The sequence below is a fragment of the Lynx rufus genome, unplaced genomic scaffold (assembly GCF_022079265.1).
Source record: "Lynx rufus isolate CCGP_SWC_20201006 ecotype Redwood Valley unplaced genomic scaffold, mLynRuf1.p SCAF_22, whole genome shotgun sequence".
NCBI lineage: Eukaryota > Metazoa > Chordata > Mammalia > Carnivora > Felidae > Lynx > Lynx rufus.
The window spans coordinates 8,864,030-8,887,316 of record NW_025814837.1 but is presented as its reverse complement, the minus strand read 5'-3'; the positions used below and the strand labels follow the sequence as shown (position 1 = coordinate 8,887,316).

The window sequence follows — 23,287 nt, the reverse complement described above, 5'->3', positions numbered from 1 at the left end:
CACTTGTACCCCAATGTTCATAGCAGCACTCTCAACAATCGCCAAATTATGGAAAGAGCCTAAATGTCCATCAACTGATGAATGGATAAAGAAATTGTGGTTTATATACACAATGGAATACTACGTGGCAATGAGAAAAAATGAAATATGGCCTTTTGTAGCAACGTGGATGGAACTGGAGAGTGTGATGCTGAGTGAAATAAGCCATACAGAGAAAGACAGATACCATATGGTTTCACTCTTATGTGGATCCTGAGAAACTTAACAGGGACCCATGGGGGAGGGGAAGGTAAAAAAAAAAAAAAAGGACGTTAGACTGGGAGAGAGCCAAAGCATAAGAGACTCTTAAAAACTGAGAACAAACTGAGGGTTGATGGGGGGTGGGAGGGAGGGGCGGGTGGGTGATGGGTATTGAGGAGGGCACCTTTTGGGATGAGCACTGGGTGTTGTATGGAAACCAATTTGTCAATAAACTTCATATAAAAAAAAAAAAAAGACTCCTTGTTATCACACTCCTGGTTGTTAGCAGGTTGACTCTCAAGGGTCATTGGACTGAGGCCTAGACTGTTTCCTTGCTATGTAGGCTTCTCTATAGAGCATCTCAAAACATGGCAGCTAAATTCATCAGAGCAAATAAACAATTAAGGACGAAATAGTCCTAGCAGGACAAAAGTCACAGTTTTTACAACCTAATCATAAATGATATTCCATGACTTTTGCTTTACTCTTTTATTAGAAGGCACTCACTGGATCTACCCCACATGCAAGAGGAGGTGATTTTAACGTTTATTTATTTTTGGGACAGAGAGAGACGGAGCATGAACGGGGGAGGGGCAGAGAGAGAGGGAGACACAGAATCGGAAACAGGCTCCAGGCTCTGAGCCATCAGCCCAGAGCCTGATGCGGGGCTCGAACTCACGGACCGCGAGATCGTGACCTGGCTGAAGTCGGACGCTTAACCGACTGCGCCACCCAGGCGCCCCGAGGAGGTGATTTTAGAAGAAAATATCAAACGGAAGATGTCACTGAAAGTCATGTCGGAAGCTGCTAATCAACCATAGAGCTCTTTGGCAATTTACATTTTTCATAGTTGGGAGGCTGGTGAGGTGATACTTATGGCTTTCACATTAGAACCAGAATATAAGAGAAATATATGGATAAGATGCTAGAAGAAACTCTTTAGAAGGTTTGAAAATGTAGAAAATGTGAAAAAATGATCAAGAGGCATGGAAGACACAGTAAGAAAAACTAACATGCGTTTGAGTCCTAAAAGAAATAGAAAATGAGACCAAAGCATTGTTTGAAGAGATCATGACTGAAAATGCCCAGAGAAAATGATAATTATAATACATATGTTCAGTAAGACTAGAAGACTAACAAATCCCAACAGAATAAACATTGATCCACACCGAATGTATCTTAATGAAATCAAACTGACAAACTTTGAAAATCAAGAGATGATCTTAAAAACAGGCAATGGAAAAAATATGGAATGGTTTCAAAGCATTCAGTCAAAAGGCCAATATGCTTTTTAACAGCAAAAATTAAAATTAGTTTATAGAATGATATATTTAATACATTAAGAGTCAATAAATAATCAAGAAATCTATGAAAATAGAAAATATCCTTCAAACAAAATCTCAGAAAATTTGGAATCAGCAGAATCTCACTTAAGAGTATAACCAAGGATCTACTCCAACTGTAAAGTACTTCCTGATAGAGTCTATGATGAAAAAGTCTATGAAGGAAAAAAGAACAAAGAAATAAGTTATTATGAGGGTAAATCCAAAAACCTTGATTGTTTAAAACAATAAAAATATTCTCATGGATTATAAAAATGAAATATCCCATAGTAACAGTTACAAATATTTAATTCAGTGGCAATGTGATTAACCACAGTAAAAATTTCCCTAACTCCTTTTCTTATCTAGCATGTTAACAATGTCTTTGGAGTCTGATAAACTAAGTGTGCATGTGGTAATTAATAGGATTTCCTACAAAAAAAAACAAAAAACAAAAAAACAAAAACACAGGAACAAAATTGTAATTGCCAAACTAAAAAAGGAAAAAAAAAAAAAAACTAATGTGAAAGAAAGCAAAAAAAGAATAAGAAAAAAACATATGGGGCAAATACACAGTGTTTTAAATCCAACTGTACTAGTGATTTGTGAATACATTTAATGGTCCATCATTAAAAATGTTTGCAACTGACAAGAACATCTATCTAGATAATGTTTACAAGAGATGTGTATAAAGTATAAGGACTCAAAAATATTGAAATTAAAAATGAAAATATCTTCTAGATAAATATCAAAAAACAAAACTGATCAGGCTATGCTGACATCTTACTTGAGTTTAAGGCAAAAAGTATTCCAAGAATCAATTCACAATGATGAATAAGGTTCATCATCTCCCAGAAAGATATAATAGCTTTGAACTTGTACGAAACCTGAGAGAGCCTCAAGCTATACAAAGAAAAAAACTGATGGTATTAAAAAACATAGAAATGTGTGGAGATACACCATCATAGTAGGTGATTTTACCACACTTTTCTCAATAAAAGAAAAAGTAGTAAACTTAACCTAATGAAACAGTAATGGACAGTACATTCAATAAGTAAAGCACATAAGGAATATCTATCAAATAAATAAATAAATAAGTAAATAACAACCCAAGTCACTGAGCCAGAAATGAAGACTCAATAATTTTCAATAGGTTGAAACTATTTTACCTGGCTAAAACACAATTCTGCTGAAAAGCGATAATAAAAAATACTTACAAATTAGAAATACATCATGAAAAATTTTAATATATATGTTTTTAATAACCTATGGATTTCAGAAGAAATCAACATGAAAACCAGAAATGTAACTGAATGAAAACAAAGATATAACAAACCAGATGAACCACAAAAGTTATTTGTTTAGTAACAATAGACAATATTTAAGCACATGTTGAAACAGACATTGAATGTGAAGAAATATAAACATCTTAATAAATGGATGTTATCTAGATCATATAATGTGGGGAATAAGCTTAGGAATTACCTGAATTTGCACTGATGGGTTAACAACGCATAAAGAGTTAGAAAGCCATGGGATGAAAACATACAAGTTAGGTAAATAAGACTAGGTAAATGGGGCAAAGGCCTCCAGTACGGGACAAGGTATAGGAATAGGAAATCTCAGGATGAAACATCCAAGATGAGGTAAACAAGATTAGGTATTCAGGGTGGAAATGCCCCCCAACTTAGTACAAGAGCAGAAAACTGCTTACACAGGAAGGAAGGACCAAACCAGGTAAACAGGAAAACAGGACTTGAGACCATAGCACAGTAAAGTTGCCTAGAGAGGAACTAATTAGCAAGAGAAAGGTGCCTTGTTGACCCTCAGGTAATGTGCTTAGTCTTCCTTATCCTTAGACAAGTTTAGGTAAACAGAGGTGGGGCCTCATGTCTGCTGTAAACAACTTTCAGCTCAGTGCCAGAATTCTGTTTTGTATTGACCCAACCCCCTAACACCTCCAGTCTTCAAAACCCCTTTTCCCCCATGCCCGTGAGTGAGTTATCGTTCACAGTTTCATTGTCTCTATCAAGAGACACTTCAATCAGGCTAGTAAGCCTTCTGATCCTAATAAAAGCAGAGCAAGGACCCTTACTCAGTCCTCCTGTCTCCTCTGGGACATTAGCCTCTCTCGCATTTTAATCCTGCGTTCTGCTCTTTTGCTGGACAAGACAAAACTCCAGACCCAGAGTCTATGACAATATAACTGTTTAAAATTTTTATTCATTTTGATTATATTTAATTGATTCCATCTCCATAATGAATATGGATTTGCCTTTCTAAATCATTAACCACTCTGAACAAATAAAAATTGTATTATGTCACACTAAACCATAAAGAATTTACAGCCAACAAGAGGAATTAGAAGAATATCATACAACACAAATATACCAGAAACATAAAAAAAAACATTCCAATTACTAAAATGCAAAATATAGTCAACATATAATTCAAAATATTCCATTTTATTAGAAATCAAATAAGTGCAAGTTGAAATACTTGGATGTTATTTATAATTAATGCAAGGCTACATAAGTTGTTTTTAATACTATCCCATGCTAGAGATTTTGTTTAAAAAAAATTTTTTTTAATGTTTAATTTTGAGAGAGAGATAGACAGAGGGTACATGGGGGAGCAGGGAGAGAGAGAGAGACACAGAATCCGAAGCAGGCTCCAGGTTCTAGCTGTCAGCACAGAGCCTGACATGGAGCTTGATCTCACAAACCATGAGATCATGACCTAAGCCGAGGTAGGATGCTCAAGTGACTGAGCCACATAGGCACCCCTGGAGATTTTGTTTTAAATAGTCATTTATGCACAGAGGTACCAGTTATATATATTTGTTATACCATATGTATAGACAATTTGATAATATGTATGAAGAGCTTTAAAATGACACAGAGAAAGGCTGGGAAAATGACAGAGTAGGAGAACACCAAGCTTGCCTCCTCCCATGGATACAACTAGATAACATTCCTATCAGTGTAAAATAACCCAGAAAAGACCTGAAAACTGGCAGAATAAACTCCACAACAAAAAGTAGAGAAAAGGTCACATCCAAGAAGGTAGGAAGGGAAGTGATGCATATTTAGAGCAAAACAGACCATGGCCATCCACAACGGCGAGGGAGCCAATGGTGTGGAAAAGGGCAAGAAACAGACTATCACACTGGGGAGCCCCCAAGGGGAACACAATTCCCCATAAATTTGGCTTTAAAAGCAAGAGGAGCCAGGGGCGCCTGGGTGGCTCAGTCAGCTAAGAGACCGACTCTTGGTTTCGGCTCAGGTCATGTTCTCACATTTCGTGAGTTCAAGCTCCGCATCAGGCTCCACTAATAGTGTGGAGCCTGCTTGCGATTCTCTCTCTCTCCCTCTCTCTCTGCCCCTTCAGTGCTCTCTCTCTCTCCCTTTCTCTCTCTCTCTCAAAATAAATAAATAAACAACAACAACAACAACAACAACAACAAAAACAAAAAAGCAAGAGGCTGAATCTTGTGAGTTCTTACAACTGCTGGGATTTAAAGTCTGAAATTTTAAAAATCAACAGGCTCTGCTATGGGAGAGCTTGGAGGGTGATAGGAATCTGAGTCCCTGCCCTTAAAGAACAGCAAGACAACTACCTGAGATACAGCATGGAAATAGCAGCTTGAAAAATGTCTGGTACATACAGGAGGGAGAATTATTACTCCTATCACAGCATGTACCACAGAGGCAGGGATTACAGAAAAACATCTCCAGAAACAAAGGAGCCATTTCCCTCCCCTGCCTCGCAGCATAAACACATGGCCACCTATAGGATACAGCACAGCAACAACATTCCCTCCCTAACTTGTCTATACCAAGCCCTGACCCCCCCTATCTTTAGTGGATCTGTTCTTTCTAGTCATACCTGCCATGTCCCTACACTGTGGGGCTCTTCCCCCAGAAGACAGATGCAAACCCCACGGAAACCAGGTAACTTACCAAAGCATTTTGCAGGGCCTAGGTTCTGACAGCAAGGTTGGCAGGCCTCATTTTGCAAGCAGACCAGCACACATTTTGTTAAAATGTGCTCTGCCTAGACCCAACTAAACAGTGCCCATGACAAGCAAAGAAACCCTGTGAAAATGCCTGGAATGAAGGAAAAAGTGGTCAGAATACAAAAACCGCCACAGGATACACACATAGGAGACACTCCCTGAAGTGCCAGGTTCTGGGAACTGCACTTCAGGACTTCTTCTTTATGAGGCCATTACCTTCAAGAGCAGGAGACATCACTTACTTTCCTAATACAGAAACAAGCACAGAGAGTTAGACAAAATGTAGAGACAGAGGAATATGTCCCAAATGAAAGAACAAGACAAAACCACAGCAAGAAACCTAAGTGAAACTATATAAGTAATATGGCTAATAGAGAATTTAAAGTAATGATCATAAAGATACCCACTGGACTTGAGAAAAGAGTGGAGAATATCAGTGAGACCCTTAATGAAGAGATAAAAAAGAACCAATCAAAGATGAAGAACACAATAACAAATTAAAAGTATACTTGATAGAATAAATAGCAGGCTAGAGGAAGCATAGGAACAAATTAATGACCCAGAAGACAGAGTAATGGAAAGGAATCAAGCTCAGAAAGTGACAGAAAAAAGAATTATACGAATTGGGAATAGTCTTAGAGAACTCAATGACTCCATCAAATATAATAACATTTGCATTAAGGAGATCCCAGAAGAAGAAAGAGAGAAAAGGGGGAAGAAGATTTATTTGAAGAAATAAAAGCTGAAAACTTCTCTGGTCTGGGGAAGGAAACAGATACCTAGATCCAGAAGGCACAGAGATGCCCCCTAAAATATCAACCCAAGGAGATCCACACCAAGACACAGAGTAATTAAAAAGGCAAAAAAAAAAATAGTGATAAAGACAGAATTTTAAAATCAGCAAGAGAAAAGTAGACAGTTATATACAAGTGAAACCCCATAGAGCTATTAGTGAACTTCTCAGCATAAACTGTGCAGGTCAGAAGGGAGTGGCATGATATATTAAGGGAAACATCTGCAGCCAAGAATACTCTATCCAGAAAGGCTATCATTCCAAATAGCAGTAGAGACAAAGAGTTTCTCAGACAAACAAAAACTAAAGGAGTCATGACCACTAAACCAGCCTTACAAGAAATACTAAAGAGGACTCTCTGAGTGGAAAGGAAAGACCATAAGTAAGAGTATGTAAAATAGTAATCACAAAATCAGTAAAAACAAGTGTTTCCATAAAAAACAGTCCAGGGATTCACAAAATAAAAATATAAAATATGACACTATACACACAACTAAAACATGGATGGGAGAGGAGTTAAGAATGAGTTCAAACTTAAGCAACCATAAATTTGATATACACTGCAATACGCATAAGATGTTATATACAAACCTCATGGTAACCACAAATCAAAAACCAGCAATAGATACACAAAGAATAAAGAGAAAGGAATCCAATAGATATGCGAAGAATAAAGAGAAAGGAATATCATTAAAGAAAGATAACAAGGTATGAAAGAAGCAAGAGAAGGACCAGGGAAAATCTACAATAGAAATCATAAAACAAGTACCAAAATGGCAATTTGTACATATCTATCAATAATTACTTTCAACGTAAATGGACTAAACACTCCAAAGAACAACAGGGTAACAGAGTAGATTAAAAACCAAGACCCATCTATATGCTGTTTACAAGAGACTCATTTCAGACCTAAAGACACATGCAGATTGAAAATGAGGTGATAAAGAAATATTTATGATGCAAATGGATGTCAAAAGAAAGCTGGGGTAGCAATACTTGTATTAGACAAAATAGATTTTAAAACCAAGACTGTAACAAGAGACAAAGAAGGGCACTATATAATAATAAAGGGGACAATCTAACAAGAAGATACAACAATTGTAAATATTTATGCACCCAACATGGAAGTACCCAAACACATAAAGCAGTTAATAGAAAACATAATTGAACTAATATATATTAATACAGTAATAGTAGGGGACTTTAACACTCCTCTTACGGTGGCAGACAGATCATTCAAACAGAAAATCAACAAGGAAACAGTACCTTTGAATGACACACTGGAATAGATGGATTTAACAGATATATTCAGAACATTCCATCCTCAAAAGCAGAATACACATTCTTTTCAAGTGCACACAAATACTCTCCAAAACAGATCACTTTTAGGCAACAAACCAAGTCTCAACAAATTAAAAAAGATCAAAGTCATACCATACATCTTTTCTGACCACAACACTAGGAAACTAGAAGCCAACCACAGGAAAAAATCTGGAAAGACCACAAATACACAGAGGTTAAATAACATGTTACTAAACAATGAATGCGTTGACTGAGAAATCAAAACAGAAATAAATTACATGGAAACAAATGAAAATGAAAACAAAAGGATCCAAAATCTTTGGGATACAGCAAAAGTGGTTTCAAGCAGGAAATACACAGCAATGCAGGCCTACTCAAGAACCAAGGAAAAAATCAAACAGACAATCTAACTATACACATAAAGCATCTATAAAAGAGCCACAAACAATATTTAAAACCAGGAGAAGGAAGGAAATAAGAAAGACTAGAGCAAAAATAAATGATACAGAAGGAAGGGAAGATGGCGGCGTAGGAGGACGCTGGGCTCACCGCGCGTCCTGCTGATCACTTAGATTCCACCTACACCTGCCTAAATAACCCAGAAAACCGCCAGAGGATTAGCAGAACGGAGTCACCAGACCCAAGCGCAGACGAGAGGCCCATGGAAGAGGGTAGGAAGGGCGGCGAGGCGGTGCGTGCTCCATGGACTGGCGGGAGGGAGCCGGGGCAGAGGGGCGGCTCGCCAGCCAAGCAGAGCCCCCGAGTCCGGCTTGCAAAAGCGGAGGGGCCTGACGGACTGTGTTCCGACAGCAAGCGCGACTTAGCATCTGGGAGGTCATAAGTTAACAGCTCTGCTCAGAAAGCGGGAAGGCTGGAGGACAAAGGGAGGGTGAGCTGCGGAGCCCCCGGACGACAGAGCTCAGTTTGGTGGGGAACAAAGGCGCTTGCCAGCGCCATCTCCCCCGCCCATCCCCCAGCCAAAATCCCAAAGGGAACCGGTTCCTGCCAGGGAAATTGCTCGCTCCGCGCAAACACCCAACTCTGTGCTTCTGCGGAGCCAAACCTCCGGCAGTGGATCTGACTCCCTCCGGCTGCCACAGGGCCCCTCCTGAAGTGGATCACCTAAGGAGAAGCGAGCTAAGCCTGCCCCCCCTGCCGCCGTGCACCTTGCCTACCCACCCCAGCTAATACGCCAGATCCCCAGCATCACAAGCCTGGCAGTGTGCAAGTAGCCCAGATGGGACACGCCACCCCACAGTGAATCCCGCCCCTAGGAGAGGGGAAGAGAAGGCACACACCAGTCTGACTGTGGCCCCAGCGGTGGGCTGGGGGCAGACATCAGGACTGCGGCCCCGCCCACCAACTCCAGTTATACACCACAGCACAGGGGAAGTGCCCTGCAGGTCCTCACCACACCAGGGACTATCGAAAATGACCAAGCGGAAGAATTCCCCTCAGAAGAATCTCCAGGAAATAACAACAGCTAATGAGCTGATCAAAAAGGATTTAAATAATATAACAGAAAGTGAATTTAGAATAATAGTCATAAAATTAATCGCTGGGCTTGAAAACAGTATACAGGACAGCAGAGAATCTCTTGCTACAGAGATCAAGGGACTAAGGAACAGTCACGAGGAGCTGAAAAACGCTTTAAATGAAATGCAAAACAAAATGCAAACCACCACGGCTCGGATGGAAGAGGCAGAGGAGAGAATAGGTGAACTAGAAGATAAAGTTATGGAAAAAGAGGAAGCTGAGAAAAAGAGAGATAAAAAAATCCAGGAGTATGAGGGGAAAATTAGAGAACTAAGTGATACACTAAAAAGAAATAATATACGCATAATTGGTATCCCAGAGGAGGAAGAGAGAGAGAAAGGTGCTGAAGGGGTACTTGAAGAAATCATAGCTGAGAACTTCCCTGAACTGGGGAAGGAAAAAGGCATTGAAATCCAAGAGGCACAGAGAACTCCCTTCAGACGTAACTTGAATCGATCTTCTGCACGACATATCATAGTGAAACTGGCAAAATACAAGGATAAAGAGAAAATTCTGAAAGCAGCAAGGGGTAAACGTGCCCTCACATATAAAGGGAGACCTATACGACTCGTGACTGATCTCTCTTTTGAAACTTGGCAGGCCAGAAAGAATTGGCACGAGATTTTCAGTGTGCTAGACAGAAAAAATATGCAGCCGAGAATCCTTTATCCAGCAAGTCTGTCATTTAGAATAGAAGGAGAGATAAAGGTCTTCCCAAACAAACAAAAACTGAAGGAATTTGTCACCACTAAACCAGCCCTACAAGAGATCCTAAGGGGGACCCTGTGAGACAAAGTACCAGAGACATCACTACAAGCATAAAACATGCAGACATCACAATGACTCTAAACCCGTATCTTTCTATAATAACACTGAATGTAAACGGATTAAATGCGCCAACCAAAAGACATAGGGTATCAGAATGGATAAAAAAAACAAGACCCATCTATTTGCTGTCTACAAGAGACTCATTTTAGACCTGAGGACACCTTTAGATTCAGAGTGAGGGGATGGAGAACTATTTATCATGCTACTGGAAGCCAGAAGAAAGCTGGAGTAGCCATACTTATATCAGACAAACTAGACTTTAAATTAAAGGCTGTAACAAGAGATGAAGAAGGACATTATATAATAGTTACAGGGTCTATCCATCAGGAAGAGCTAACAATTATAAATGTCTATGCGCCGAATACCGGAGCCCCCAAATATATAAAACAATTACTCATAAACATAAGCAACCTTATTGATAAGAATGTGGTAATTGCAGGGGACTTTAACACCCCACTTACAGAAATGGATAGATCATCTAGACACACGGTCAATAAAGAAACAAGGGCCCTGAATGAGACACTGGATCAGATGGACTTGACAGATATATTTAGAACTCTGCATCCCAAAGCAACAGAATATACTTTCTTCTCGAGTGCACATGGAACATTCTCCAAGATAGATCATATACTGGGTCACAAAACAGCCCTTCATAAGTTTACAAGAATTGAAATTATACCATGCACACTTTCAGACCACAATGCTATGAAGCTTGAAATCAACCATAGGAAAAAGTCTGGAAAACCTCCAAAAGCATGGAGGTTAAAGAACACCCTACTAACGAATGAGTGGGTCAACCAGGCAATTAGAGAAGAAATTAAAAAATATATGGAAACAAACGAAAATGAAAATACAACAATCCAAACGCTTTGGGACGCAGCGAAGGCAGTCCTGAGAGGAAAATACATTGCAATCCAGGCCTATCTCAAGAAACAAGAAAAATCCCAAATACAAAATCTAACAGCACACATAAAGGAAATAGCAGCAGAACAGCAAAGGCAGCCTAAACCCAGCAGAAGAAGAGAAATAATAAAGATCAGAGCAGAAATAAACAATATAGAATCTAAAAAAACGGTAGAGCAGATCAACGAAACCAAGAGTTGGTTTTTTGAAAAAATAAACAAAATTGACAAACCGCTAGCCAGGCTTCTCAAAAAGAAAAGGGAGATGACTCAAATAGATAAAATCATGAATGAAAATGGAATTATTACAACCAATCCCTCAGACATACAAACAATTATCAGGGAATACTATGAAAAATTATATGCCAACAAATTGGACAACCTGGAAGAAATGGACAAATTCCTGAACACCCACACTCTTCCAAAACTCAATCAGGAGGAAAGAGAAAGCTTGAACAGACCCATAACCAGCGAAGAAATTGAATCGGTTATCAAAAATCTCCCAACAAATAAGAGTCCAGGACCAGATGGCTTCCCAGGGGAGTTCTACCAGACGTTTAAAGCAGAGATAATACCTATCCTTCTCAAGCTATTCCAAGAAATAGAAAGGGAAGGAAAACTTCCAGACTCATTCTATGAAGCCAATATTACTTTGATTCCTAAACCAGACAGAGACCCAGTAAAAAAAGAGAACTACAGGCCAATATCCCTGATGAATATGGATGCAAAAATTCTCAATAAGATACTAGCAAATCGAATTCAACAGCATATAAAAAGAATTATTCACCACGATCAAGTGGGATTCATTCCTGGGATGCAGGGCTGGTTCAACATTCGCAAATCAATCAACGTGATACATCACATTAACAAAAAAAAAGAGAAGAACCATATGATCCTGTCAATCGATGCAGAAAAGGCCTTTGACAAAATCCAGCACCCTTTCTTAATAAAAACCCTTGAGAAAGTCGGGATAGAAGGAACATACTTAAAGATCATAAAAGCCATTTATGAAAAGCCCACAGCTAACATCATCCTCAATGGGGAAAAACTGAGAGCTTTTTCCCTGAGATCAGGAACACGACAGGGATGCCCACTCTCACCGCTGTTGTTTAACATAGTGCTGGAAGTTCTAGCATCAGCAATCAGACAACAAAAGGAAATCAAAGGCATCCAAATTGGCAAAGATGAAGTCAAGCTTTCACTTTTTGCAGATGACATGATTCCATACATGGAAAATCCGATAGACTCCACCAAAAGTCTGCTAGAACTGATACATGAATTCAGCAAAGTTGCAGGATACAAAATCAATGTACAGAAATCAGTTGCATTCTTATACACTAACAACGAAGCAACAGAAAGACAAATAAAGAAACTGATCCCATTCACAATTGCACCAAGAAGCATAAAATACCTAGGAATAAATCTAACCAAAGATGTAAAGGATCTGTATGCTGAAAACTATAGAAAACTTATGAAGGTAATTGAAGAAGATTTAAAGAAATGGAAAGACATTCCCTGCTCATGGATTGGAAAAATAAATATTGTCAAAATGTCAATACTACCCAAAGCTATCTACACATTCAATGCAATCCCAATCAAAATTGCACCAGCATTCTTCTCGAAACTAGAACAAGCAATCCTAAAATTCATATGTAACCACAAAAGGCCCCGAATAGCCAAAGGAATTTTGAAGAAGAAGACCAAAGCAGGAGGCATCACAATCCCAGACTTCAGCCTCTACTACAAAGCTGTCATCATCAAGACAGCATGGTATTGGCACAAAAACAGACACACAGACCAATGGAATAGAATAGAAACCCCAGAACTAGACCCACAAACGTATGGCCAGCTCATCTTTGACAAAGCAGGAAAGAACATCCAATGGAAAAAAGACAGCCTCTTTAACAAATGGTGCTGGGAGAACTGGACAGCAACATGCAGAAGGTTGAAACTAGACCACTTTCTCACACCATTTACAAAAATAAACTCAAAATGGATAAAGGACCTAAATGTGAGACAGGAAACCATCAAAACCTTAGAGGAGAAAGCAGGAAAAGACCTCTCTGACCTCAGCTGTAGCAATCTCTTACGCGACACATCCCCAAAGGCAAGGGAATTAAAAGCAAAAGTGAATTACTGGGACCTTATGAAGATAAAAAGCTTCTGCACAGCAAAGGAAACAACCAACAAAACGAAAAGGCAACCAACGGAATGGGAAAAGATATTTGCAAATGACATATCGGACAAAGGGCTAGTATCTAAAATCTATAAAGAGCTCACCAAACTCCACACCCGAAAAACAAATAACCCAGTGAAGAAATGGGCAGAAAACATGAATAGACACTTCTCTAAAGAAGAAATCCAGATGGCCAACAGGCACATGAAAAGATGTTCAGCGTCGCTCCTTATCAGGGAAATACAAATCAAAACCACACTCAGGTATCACCTCACGCCAGTCAGAGTGGCCAAAATGAACACATCAGGAGACTATAGATGCTGGAGAGGATGTGGAGAAACGGGAACCCTCTTGCACTGTTGGTGGGAATGCAAATTGGTGCAGCCGCTCTGGAAAGCAGTGTGGAGGTTCCTCAGAAAATTAAAAATAGACCTACCCTATGACCCAGCAATAGCACTGCTAGGAATCTATCCAAGGGATACAGGAGTACTGATGCATAGGGGCACTTGTACCCCAATGTTCATAGCAGCACTCTCAACAATCGCCAAATTATGGAAAGAGCCTAAATGTCCATCAACTGATGAGTGGATAAAGAAATTGTGGTTTATATACACAATGGAATACTACGTGGCAATGAGAAAAAATGAAATATGGCCTTTTGTAGCAACGTGGATGGAACTGGAGAGTGTTATGCTAAGTGAAATAAGTCAGGCAGAGAAAGACAGATACCATATGTTTTCACTCATATGTGGATCCTGAGAAACTTAACAGAAACCCATGGAGGAGGGGAAGGAAAAAGGAAAAAAAAAAAAAAAAAAAAAAGAGGTTAGAGTGGGAGAGAGCCAAAGCATAAGAGACTCCTAAAAACTGAGAACAAACTGAGGGCTGATGGGGGTGGGAGGGAGGGGCGGGTGGGTGATGGGTATTGAGGAGGGCACCTTTTGGGATGAGCACTGGGTGTTGTATGGAAACCAATTTGTCAATAAATTTCATATATTTAAAAAAAAAGAAAAGAAAAGAAAAAAAATAAAAAATAAAAAAATAAAAAAAATAAAAATAAATAAAAATAAATGATACAGAAACTAAAGGAAAAAAAATGAACAAACAAACAAAAACAGTTGAACAGATCAATGAAACCAGGAGTTGGCTTTTCAAAAGATCAACGAAATTGATAAATCTCCATCCAGGCTCATCAAAACAAAGAAAAAAGGAAGAGAGGACTCAAATTAACAAATCATAAATTAAAGAGGAGAAGTAACAACCAACACCACAGAAATACAAATAATTTTAAGAGAATATTATGAAAAATCATATGCCAACAAATCACATATATCCTAGAAGAAATGGATACATTTCTAGAAACATATTACCTGCCAAACCCAAAACAGGAAGAAATAAAAAAATTTGAACATCTCAATGACCATCAAGGAAACTGAATCAGTAACCAAAAACTCCCTCTGCCCCTCTCCCACTCACACACGTGCACTCTCTCTCTCATAAATAAATAAACATTAAAAAAATATATTTAAAAAACCTCCAAACAAACAAAGTCCAGGACCAGACTGCTTCAGAGGTGAATTCTACCAAACATAAAAAGAAGAGTTAATACCTAATCTTCTTGAACTATTCCAAAAAATAGAATATGAAGGAAAACTTCCAAATCCATTCTATGAGGCCAGCATCACCCTGATACCAATATTAGACAGCACAAAAATAGAGAGAGAGAGAGAGAGAGAGAGAGAGAGAATGAATTACAAGCCAGTATCTCCAATAAACACAGATGCGAAAATTCTCAACAAAATACTAGCAAAGCAAATCCAACAATACAGTAAAAAAAATAATTCACCACATCAAGTGGGATTTATTCTTGGAATGCAAGGTGTTTAATATTCAAAATCAATCAACGTGATACATCACATCAATAAGAGAAAGGGTAAAAACAATTTCAAGAGATGAAGAAAAAGCATTTGACAAAGTACAACATTCATTCATGATAAAAATCCTCAACAAAGTAAATTTAGAGGGAACATACCTCAACATAATTAGGCCTTATATGAAAAATGCACAGTGAACATCATACCCAATGGGGAAAAACTGAGAGCTCTTCTCCTATGGTCAGGAACAAGACAAGGATGTCCACTCTCACCACTTTTATTCAGCACAGTACAGCAATCAGACAACAAAAGGTCAGAGCAATCAGAAAACAAAAAGAAATTAAAGACATCCAAAATTTTAAGAAAGAAGTAAAACTCTCACTATTTGCAGATGACATGATACAATATACAGAAAACGCTGAAATTTCACCAAAACAACACCAGTTCTGATAAATGAATTCAGTAAAGTCACAGCATACAACATCAATGGGCAGAAATTCTATATACTAATAATGAAGCAGCAGAGAAATTAATAATCCCATTTACAACTGCACCAATGATAAGATAAGTAAGAATAAACTTAACTAAAGTGGTGAAAGACCTGTACTCTGAAAAGTATAAAACACTGATAAAAGAAATTGAAGATGAAACAAAGAAATGGACAAACCATACTTATGAATTGGAAGACCAAATATTGTTAAAATGTCTATACCACCCAAAACAATCTATACATTTAATGCAATTCCCATCAAAATACTAAGAGCAGTTTTCACAGGACTGTAACAAGAAATTCTAAAACTTGTATGGAGTCACAAAAGACTCCAAAAAAGCCAAAGCAATCTTGAAAAGGAAAAGCAACACTACAGGTATCACAGTTCCAGACTTCAAGTTATATTACAAAGCTGTAGTAATCAAAACAGTATGGTACTGGTACAATAATAAACACATAAATCAATGGAACAGAGTAGAAAACCCAGAAATCAACCTGCCAATTATATGATCATTACTTTTCAACAAAGGAGGAATAAATATACAAAAAGTCTCTTTAACAAATGGTGTTGGGAAAACTGGTCAGCTACATGCAAAAGAATGAAACTGAGTCATCCTTACACCATACACAAAAGAAACTCAAATGGTTTAAAGACCTAAGTGTGAGACCTGAATCCATAAAAATCCTAGAAGATGGCATAGGCAGTAATTTCTCTGACATTGGCCATACCAGCATTCTTCTAGATAGATCTCCCAAGGCAAGGTAAATAAAAATAAAAATAAACTACTGGAATTACATCAAAATAAAAAGCTTTCGCACAGTAAAGGAAACAATCAACAAAACTAAAAGGCAATCTACTGAATGGGAGAAGATATTTGCAAATGGCATATGATAAAGGGCTAGTATTGCAAAATATATGAACTGATAGAACTCAACACCCAAAAAACAAATAATCCAATTAAAAATGGACAAAAGACATGAACAGACATTTCTGCAAAGAAGACATAAAGATGACCAACAGACACATGAAAAGATGCTCAACATCATTCATCATCAGAGAAATGAAAATCAAAACAACAAATAAGATATCACCTTACACCTATCAAAATGGCTAAAATAAAAAACACAAGAAACAACAGGTGTTGGCAAGGATGTGGAGAAAAAGGAACCCTCTTACACTGCTGGTGGGAATGCAAAATGGTATAGCCACTATGGACAATAGTATGGAGGTTCCTCAAAAAGTTAAAAATACAACTACTCTACAGTCCAGTAATTGCATACTGGGTATTTACTACCAAAATACAAAAGCACTAATTTAAAGGGATACATGCACCCCTATGTTTATTGCAACATCATTCATAGACAAAGTACGGAAGGAGCCCAAGTATCCATTGATAGATGAACGGATAAAGATGTAGTGTATATATATATATGTATATATATATATATACACACACAGTGGAATATTATTCAGTCATAAAAGGGAATGAAGTCTTGCCATTAGCAACAATATGGATGGAGCTAGAGAGTATCATACTAAGCAAAATAAGTCAGAAAGACAAATACAATAATTTTACTCTTATGTGGAATTTAAGAAACAAATGAGTAAAGGAAAAAAAAAGAGAGAGAGAAACCAGGAAACAGACTCTTAACTACAGAGAACAAACTAATGATTAACATAGTGTGTGTGTATGGGGAGGATAGGTAAAATGGGGGATTAAAAAACCTACTTATCATAATGAGCACCAAGTAATGTACAGAATTGTTGAATCACTATACTGTATGCCTAAAAATAATATAATACTATATATTAATAGTGTAATTAAAATAAAAAACCTAATATAAAATAAAATAAATTGACAGAAAAATAGTGCTTAGGAATTCATACACGTATATTTACATATGTAAAAAACATGTCTTAATTTACATATAAACATAGTGATAAGATAAATATGGGTGATTTAGATTCTTTCCTTTCTCTTTATCTGATATTTTATACAGGAATATAAATTAAATTTTAATCAATATTTTTGTTCAAAATGCTGTAAGCAGCATTTGTGAAAAATTCTTACTTGTAGGCTTCTAGGCTTGCTTCATCATTATGAATATCTTTTTCCATGTCTTGTTTCATTTGTTTAGCCTTCAATTTGGCATTCTTATAGTTTTCTATAGCTTCTGCAAGTTCTTCCTGAACTTGTTTGTATAATTCCATTACCTAGAAATGAAAAATATTATTGTTAATATATACTTAGTAATTAAAAGAATCAAGCAAGAGTAAGATCAGAGAAAAGACTTAAATTTAGAGTTGTTCTGATTTTCTTTTAAAGTTCTTTACATCAGTTTCCTTCCATATGTAGTCTATTGAGCACAGTAAAGTTTCAGGTTTGCATTAGCCTGAAAGACATCAATGCTAGAAATGTATAAAAGTTACTGAAGAAAATAACTTCAATATCCCAGGTAACATAAGCAAAATAAAAGAATTATCTTTTCACCTATAGGAGAATTGCTACTTTTTGCTATTTTTATCACGGAGACAATATTACTTCATTGTAGAAAAACCAGAAAACACAGATGGAAAAATAAATAAAATCACCTGTAATTCTCTCAGGAATAACCACTATTAATGAAAGGGTCCAAAATATTCCATTGTTATTGTTTTTATTAATTATCAAATATAAACAATCTCCCTTCTCTCTCCTTTTCTCCCCCCCCCCTTTTTTTTTTGTCACTGCTGGAAAGTTAGAGGGAGAGGAAGAGAAAGCACTAGGGAGTGAACAATCCTTTCCCCAGTGGGTAAAGTGGTGGACTGAAATGAAGCAAGTGCCTCCTGGAAAAAGCAATAATGTTCATTAATTTCTAGAATAGGACAGATGGCAGTAACCTCTACAAGACTCCCCTTTAGGCACAGGAGTGTGGGCATATGTATCTTAGCAGAGAGCAAGGAGTATGCAGGGACGATGAGCTAAGCAAATAAGAGGTCAGGAAACATAACAGAATTCCTAATATCAAATATCCCATGTCCAACCTGTCAGTACCTTTAGAAGAGGTAACCTGTAGGCATTGCTGGGGTGGTGGGCTCCCTGTCGGGAACGAGACAAATTCATCTCAAGGGCAAGCTCTGCTTTGGGCCCATGTGGCACTGGCATATCCTTCCCCCATTGATACTCCAGCCGATTGTGTAGAATACTCTTGTGGCTCTATGGTGTTATGGGGCCAAGCTGCTTGATGAATTTGAAGGCAACAATGAGGCTGTGAGCTTGATTTGCAAGTAGCTATGCACTAGGGCTCAAGGACATTGGCTAGAGGTCTTGCATCATTTAAGCAATTGGTTATTTCAGCAGGCCTCTAGCCAGGACCTCAAAACTGAGTCAAGACAGGGGCGCCTGGGTGGCTCAGTCGGTTGGGTGTCCGACCTCAGCTCAGGTCATGATCTCAAGGTCCGTGAGTTCAAGCCCCACATTGGGCTCTGTGCTGACAGCTCAGAGCCTGGAGCCTGCTTCAGATTCTGTGTCTCCCTCTCTCTCTGCTCCTCTGCCCTTCCCCCACTTGTGCTCTGTCTCTCTGTGTCTCAAAAATAAATAAATGTGGGGCGCCTGGGTGGTGCAGTCGGTTAAGCGTCCGACTTCAGCCAGGTCACGATCTCCCGGTCCGGGAGTTCGGGCCCCGCGTCAGGCTCTGGGCTGATGACTCAGAGCCTGGAGCCTGTTTCCGATTCTGTGTCTCCCTCTCTCTCTGCCCCTCCCCCGTTCATGCTCTGTCTCTCTCTGTCCCAAAAATCAATAAACGTTGAAAAAAAAAATTAAAAAAAAATAAATGTAAAAAAAAAAGTTTTTTTTTAAAAACTGAGTCAAGACAGCAGAATAAAACAAAACAAATTTATATGATAAATGACTATAAACAAAACACTACATTATACTCTCCCCTAGCAATCACAATCTGTTTTCCGTCTTACAGACTTACGTATTCTGGATTTTCCATACCAATAAAATCATAAAGCATGTGATCTTTTGTATTTGGCTTCTTTATTTAGCATAATCCTTCAAAGTTGATTTATGTTGTGACATGTATCAGTATTTCATTTCCTTTTATTTCTTCCTATGGTATAGATATATCACATTTTGTTTAGTCGTTAATCTGACGATGAACACTGGACTGTTTCCACCTTTTGGCTAATATAAACAGTGCTGCTATGAATATTTATGTAAAAACTTTTGGCTTTGTTCTTTAAATATCAGTTTTCAATTCTTTGTGGTATATAATCCTCAAGAGTAGAACTGCTGCTAGAGCATATAGTAATTCTACGTTAACCCTTTTGAAGAAATGCCAAAGTCTTTTCCACAGCATCTGCAACCCTTTTACTTTCCCACCAGCAAAGTACCACAGTTCCAATTTCTCCACACAGACACCAAAACTTGTTATTTTGTTGTGAGTGGTATCTCATTGGGGTTTTTGTTTGTATCTCCGTAGTGACTAATGATGTTGAACCTCTATCGTTTCATACATTTGCTGCCCATTTGTATGTATGCCTTTTGGAGATAATCTATTCAAGTCCTTTGCCCACTCTAATTGGGCTGTATGCCCTGATATGTTGCATTTAAAAAGTTCTTTATAGGGGTGCCTGGGTGGCGCAGTCGGTTAAGCGTCCGACTTCAGCCAAGTCACGATCTCGCGGTCCGGGAGTTCGAGCCCCGCGTCAGGCTCTGGGCTGATGGCTCGGAGCCTGGAGCCTGTTTCCGACTCTGTGTCTCCCTTTCTCTCTGCCCCTCCCCCGTTCATGCTCTGTCTCTCTCTGTCCCAAAAATAAATAAAAAACGTTGAAAAAAATTTAAAAAAAATGTTTAAAAAGTTCTTTATATATTTTAGATACTATGTCCTTTCTGAATGTATAATTTATAATTGTTTCTCTCTCATTCTGTTTTTGTTTTTTTACTTTTTTGATAGTACCCTTTATCTTTTTTGCTTTTTTAATTGATATATAGTTGACACCCAAAGTTAAATTACTTTCAGGTGTATGACATAGTGATTCAACAAGTCTATACGTTATCCTATGCTCACAAGTGTAGCTGTCACCACACAACGCTTTTACAATATCATTGACTACACAACCTATGCTGTACCTCGTATCTCAGCAACTTATTTATTCTGTAAATGGAAGCCTGTACCTCCCATTCTTCATCATCCACTTGCCTATCCCTCTACCCCCACCCCTCTGGCAGCCATCAGTTTGTTCCCTGTATTTACAGGTATGTTACTGCTTTCTGTTTGTTGTATTTCTCAGATTCCACATAGAAGTGAAATAATACAGGATTTGTCTTTCTCTGACTGGTTAATTTCACTTAGCATAATATCCTCTAGAGGTCCATCTATGTTGGTGCAAATGGCAAGATCTCATCATTTTTATGGCTAATATTCTACTGCATATACATGTACCACATCTTTATCCATTGATCTATCAATGGACACTGAGGTTATTTCCATATCTTGGCTAATGTAAGTAATGTTGCTATAAACACAGGGGTGCATATATCTTTTTATAGGGTTTTGTTTTCTTGGGGTAAATACTCAGTAGTGGAGCTACTGGATCATACAGTATTTCTATTTTTAATGTTTTGAGTAACTTCCATATTGTTTTCCACAGTGGTGCCCCAATTTATATTCCTACCAACAGGGCATGAGGGTTCCTTTTTCTCCATATCCTTGTCAACACTTGCTCCTTTTTGTCTTTTCTATTCTAGCCATTCTGACAACTATAAGGTGATAACTTATTGCGGTTTTTTCACTCCCCTGATGATTAGAGATGTGAAGCATCTTTTCATGCATCTATCGACCATCAGGATGTCTTCTTTGGAAAAATGTCTATTCAGGTCTTCTGACCACCTTTCAATTGTATTACTTGTTTTTCTGGTGTTGAGTTATGAAAGGTCTTCACGTATTTTGGATATTGACCTTTTATCAGATACTGATGGTGCCCCTTAAGCACAAACGTTTTTCATTTTTTAAATGAGATACAATTAACATGTACGTTTCAAGTATAAAATATAATTATTCAATGTTTCTCTATATTGTGAAATTATCATCACAGTAAGTCCAGTTAACATCCATCACCACACATAGCTAGATGTTTTTGTGATGAGGACTTTTAAGATGTACTCTCAGCAACTTATAAATATGCGGTACAATATTATAACTATAGTCACCATTGCTACACATTAAATCCCTCTGATTTGTGTATTTTGTAACTAGAAGTTTATCTATTGACTCCTTTTTCATTCATCTTCTAACCCCTGTTGCCTGTGGCAACCACCAATCTGTTGTCTATGACTATGAAATTGTATTTTATTTTGTTTCTTTTGATTCCACATATAAATGAGATCATATGATATTTGTCTTTGTCTGTCTGACTTATTTCGCTCAACATAATGTCCTCAAGGTCCATCCCTGTTGTTGCAAATGGCAAGATCTCATTCTTTTTTGGCTGAGTAAAAATCCACTGTATGTATATACATCCTCTTTATCCAGCCATCCACTGATAGACACTTAGATTGTTTCAATATCTTGGTTATTATAAATAACGCAGCAATGTACCAGGGGGTGCACATATGTTTTCAAGTTAGTGTTTTTTTCTTCTAACAAATATCCAGAAGTGAAATGGTTGAGTTATATGACAGTTCCATTCTTAATTTTCTGAGAAACTTCCACACTGTTTTCCACAGTGGTTGCACAAATTTACATTCCCACCAACAGTACACAAGGGTTCCCTTTTCTCCACATCTTTACCAACACTTATTATTTCGTGTCTTTCTGATAATAGCCATTCTGACAAGTATGAAATGATATCTTACTGTGGTTTTGATTTGCATTTCCCTGATGATTAGTGATGCTGAGAATCTTTTCAGGTACTTGTTGGCTATCTGTATGTCTTCTTTGGAAAAATATTTATTCAGATCTTCTGCCCAATTTTTTTTCAGGTTGTCTCTGCTAAGTTCTTTATTTCAGATATTAACCCCTTATCAGATTTGTGATTTGCAAATATTTTCTCCCATTCAGCAGACTGTCTTTTCATTTCGCTGGTGGTTCCTCTTGCCATGCAAAAGCTTTTCACGGTGATTTAGCCCCACTTGCTTGTTTTTGCCTTTGTTAGGTTTGCTTTAGGTGTCAAATCCAAGACAGCAAGTAAAAGGAATAAACTAGATTTCTCTGTATCAACAATAGTTTGATATCTTAAAAAAATCAGATTAAAAAACAACTTGCAGAAAGTTATACGTTTGATACTACTTAAACAATGAGAAAGAAAACATGTATTGTGCTAAAATACATATATATGTATAAAAATATACAACTTTCACCTAGAAACAGAATTTCATGGTAAGGTTGTCTTCAGAGAGCAAGGGAGGAAAATGGACTGGTTGAGGAAAATACAGAACACATTTGGCAGCTCTAAATAATCAAAAGTAATGGCAGGTATAAATGTGCTCATTTAATGGCAGGTATAAATACTTTATTTTTCTATACTTGCTCATTTAATGGAAGGTATAAATACTTTATTTTTCTGTAACACAATCCCACAATAAGAGTGTTAAATATTAACTAATCATTGAAAATATTTTATACTTCATTATCATAAACAATGAAAGTGACTGATATATATTTGCCTTCTGCTGCAGTTCAATTTACAACTTCAAATATTACCATGTTGTTTTAAATCTCCAAAATTTTATTAGTAAGTTGACTAAATATTATTAATACCCCTAAGTATAAAAGGAAAGAAGACACAGTTTAAATGAATATCAAATGACTGTATTGTGT

At 37.6% G+C, this 23,287-nt stretch overlaps 1 protein-coding gene across 1 annotated transcript in view; it reads right to left on the bottom strand.

Moving 5' to 3' along the window:
• Positions 1–23,287, bottom strand: part of CCDC178 (coiled-coil domain containing 178) — a 410,140-nt gene that overhangs the window by 334,078 nt on the left and 52,775 nt on the right. Inside the window, exon 9 of the mRNA XM_047086870.1 lies at positions 17,554–17,696. Within this exon, the coding sequence (XP_046942826.1) occupies positions 17,554–17,696 (143 nt within the window). The remainder of the gene's footprint in view (positions 1–17,553; positions 17,697–23,287) is intronic.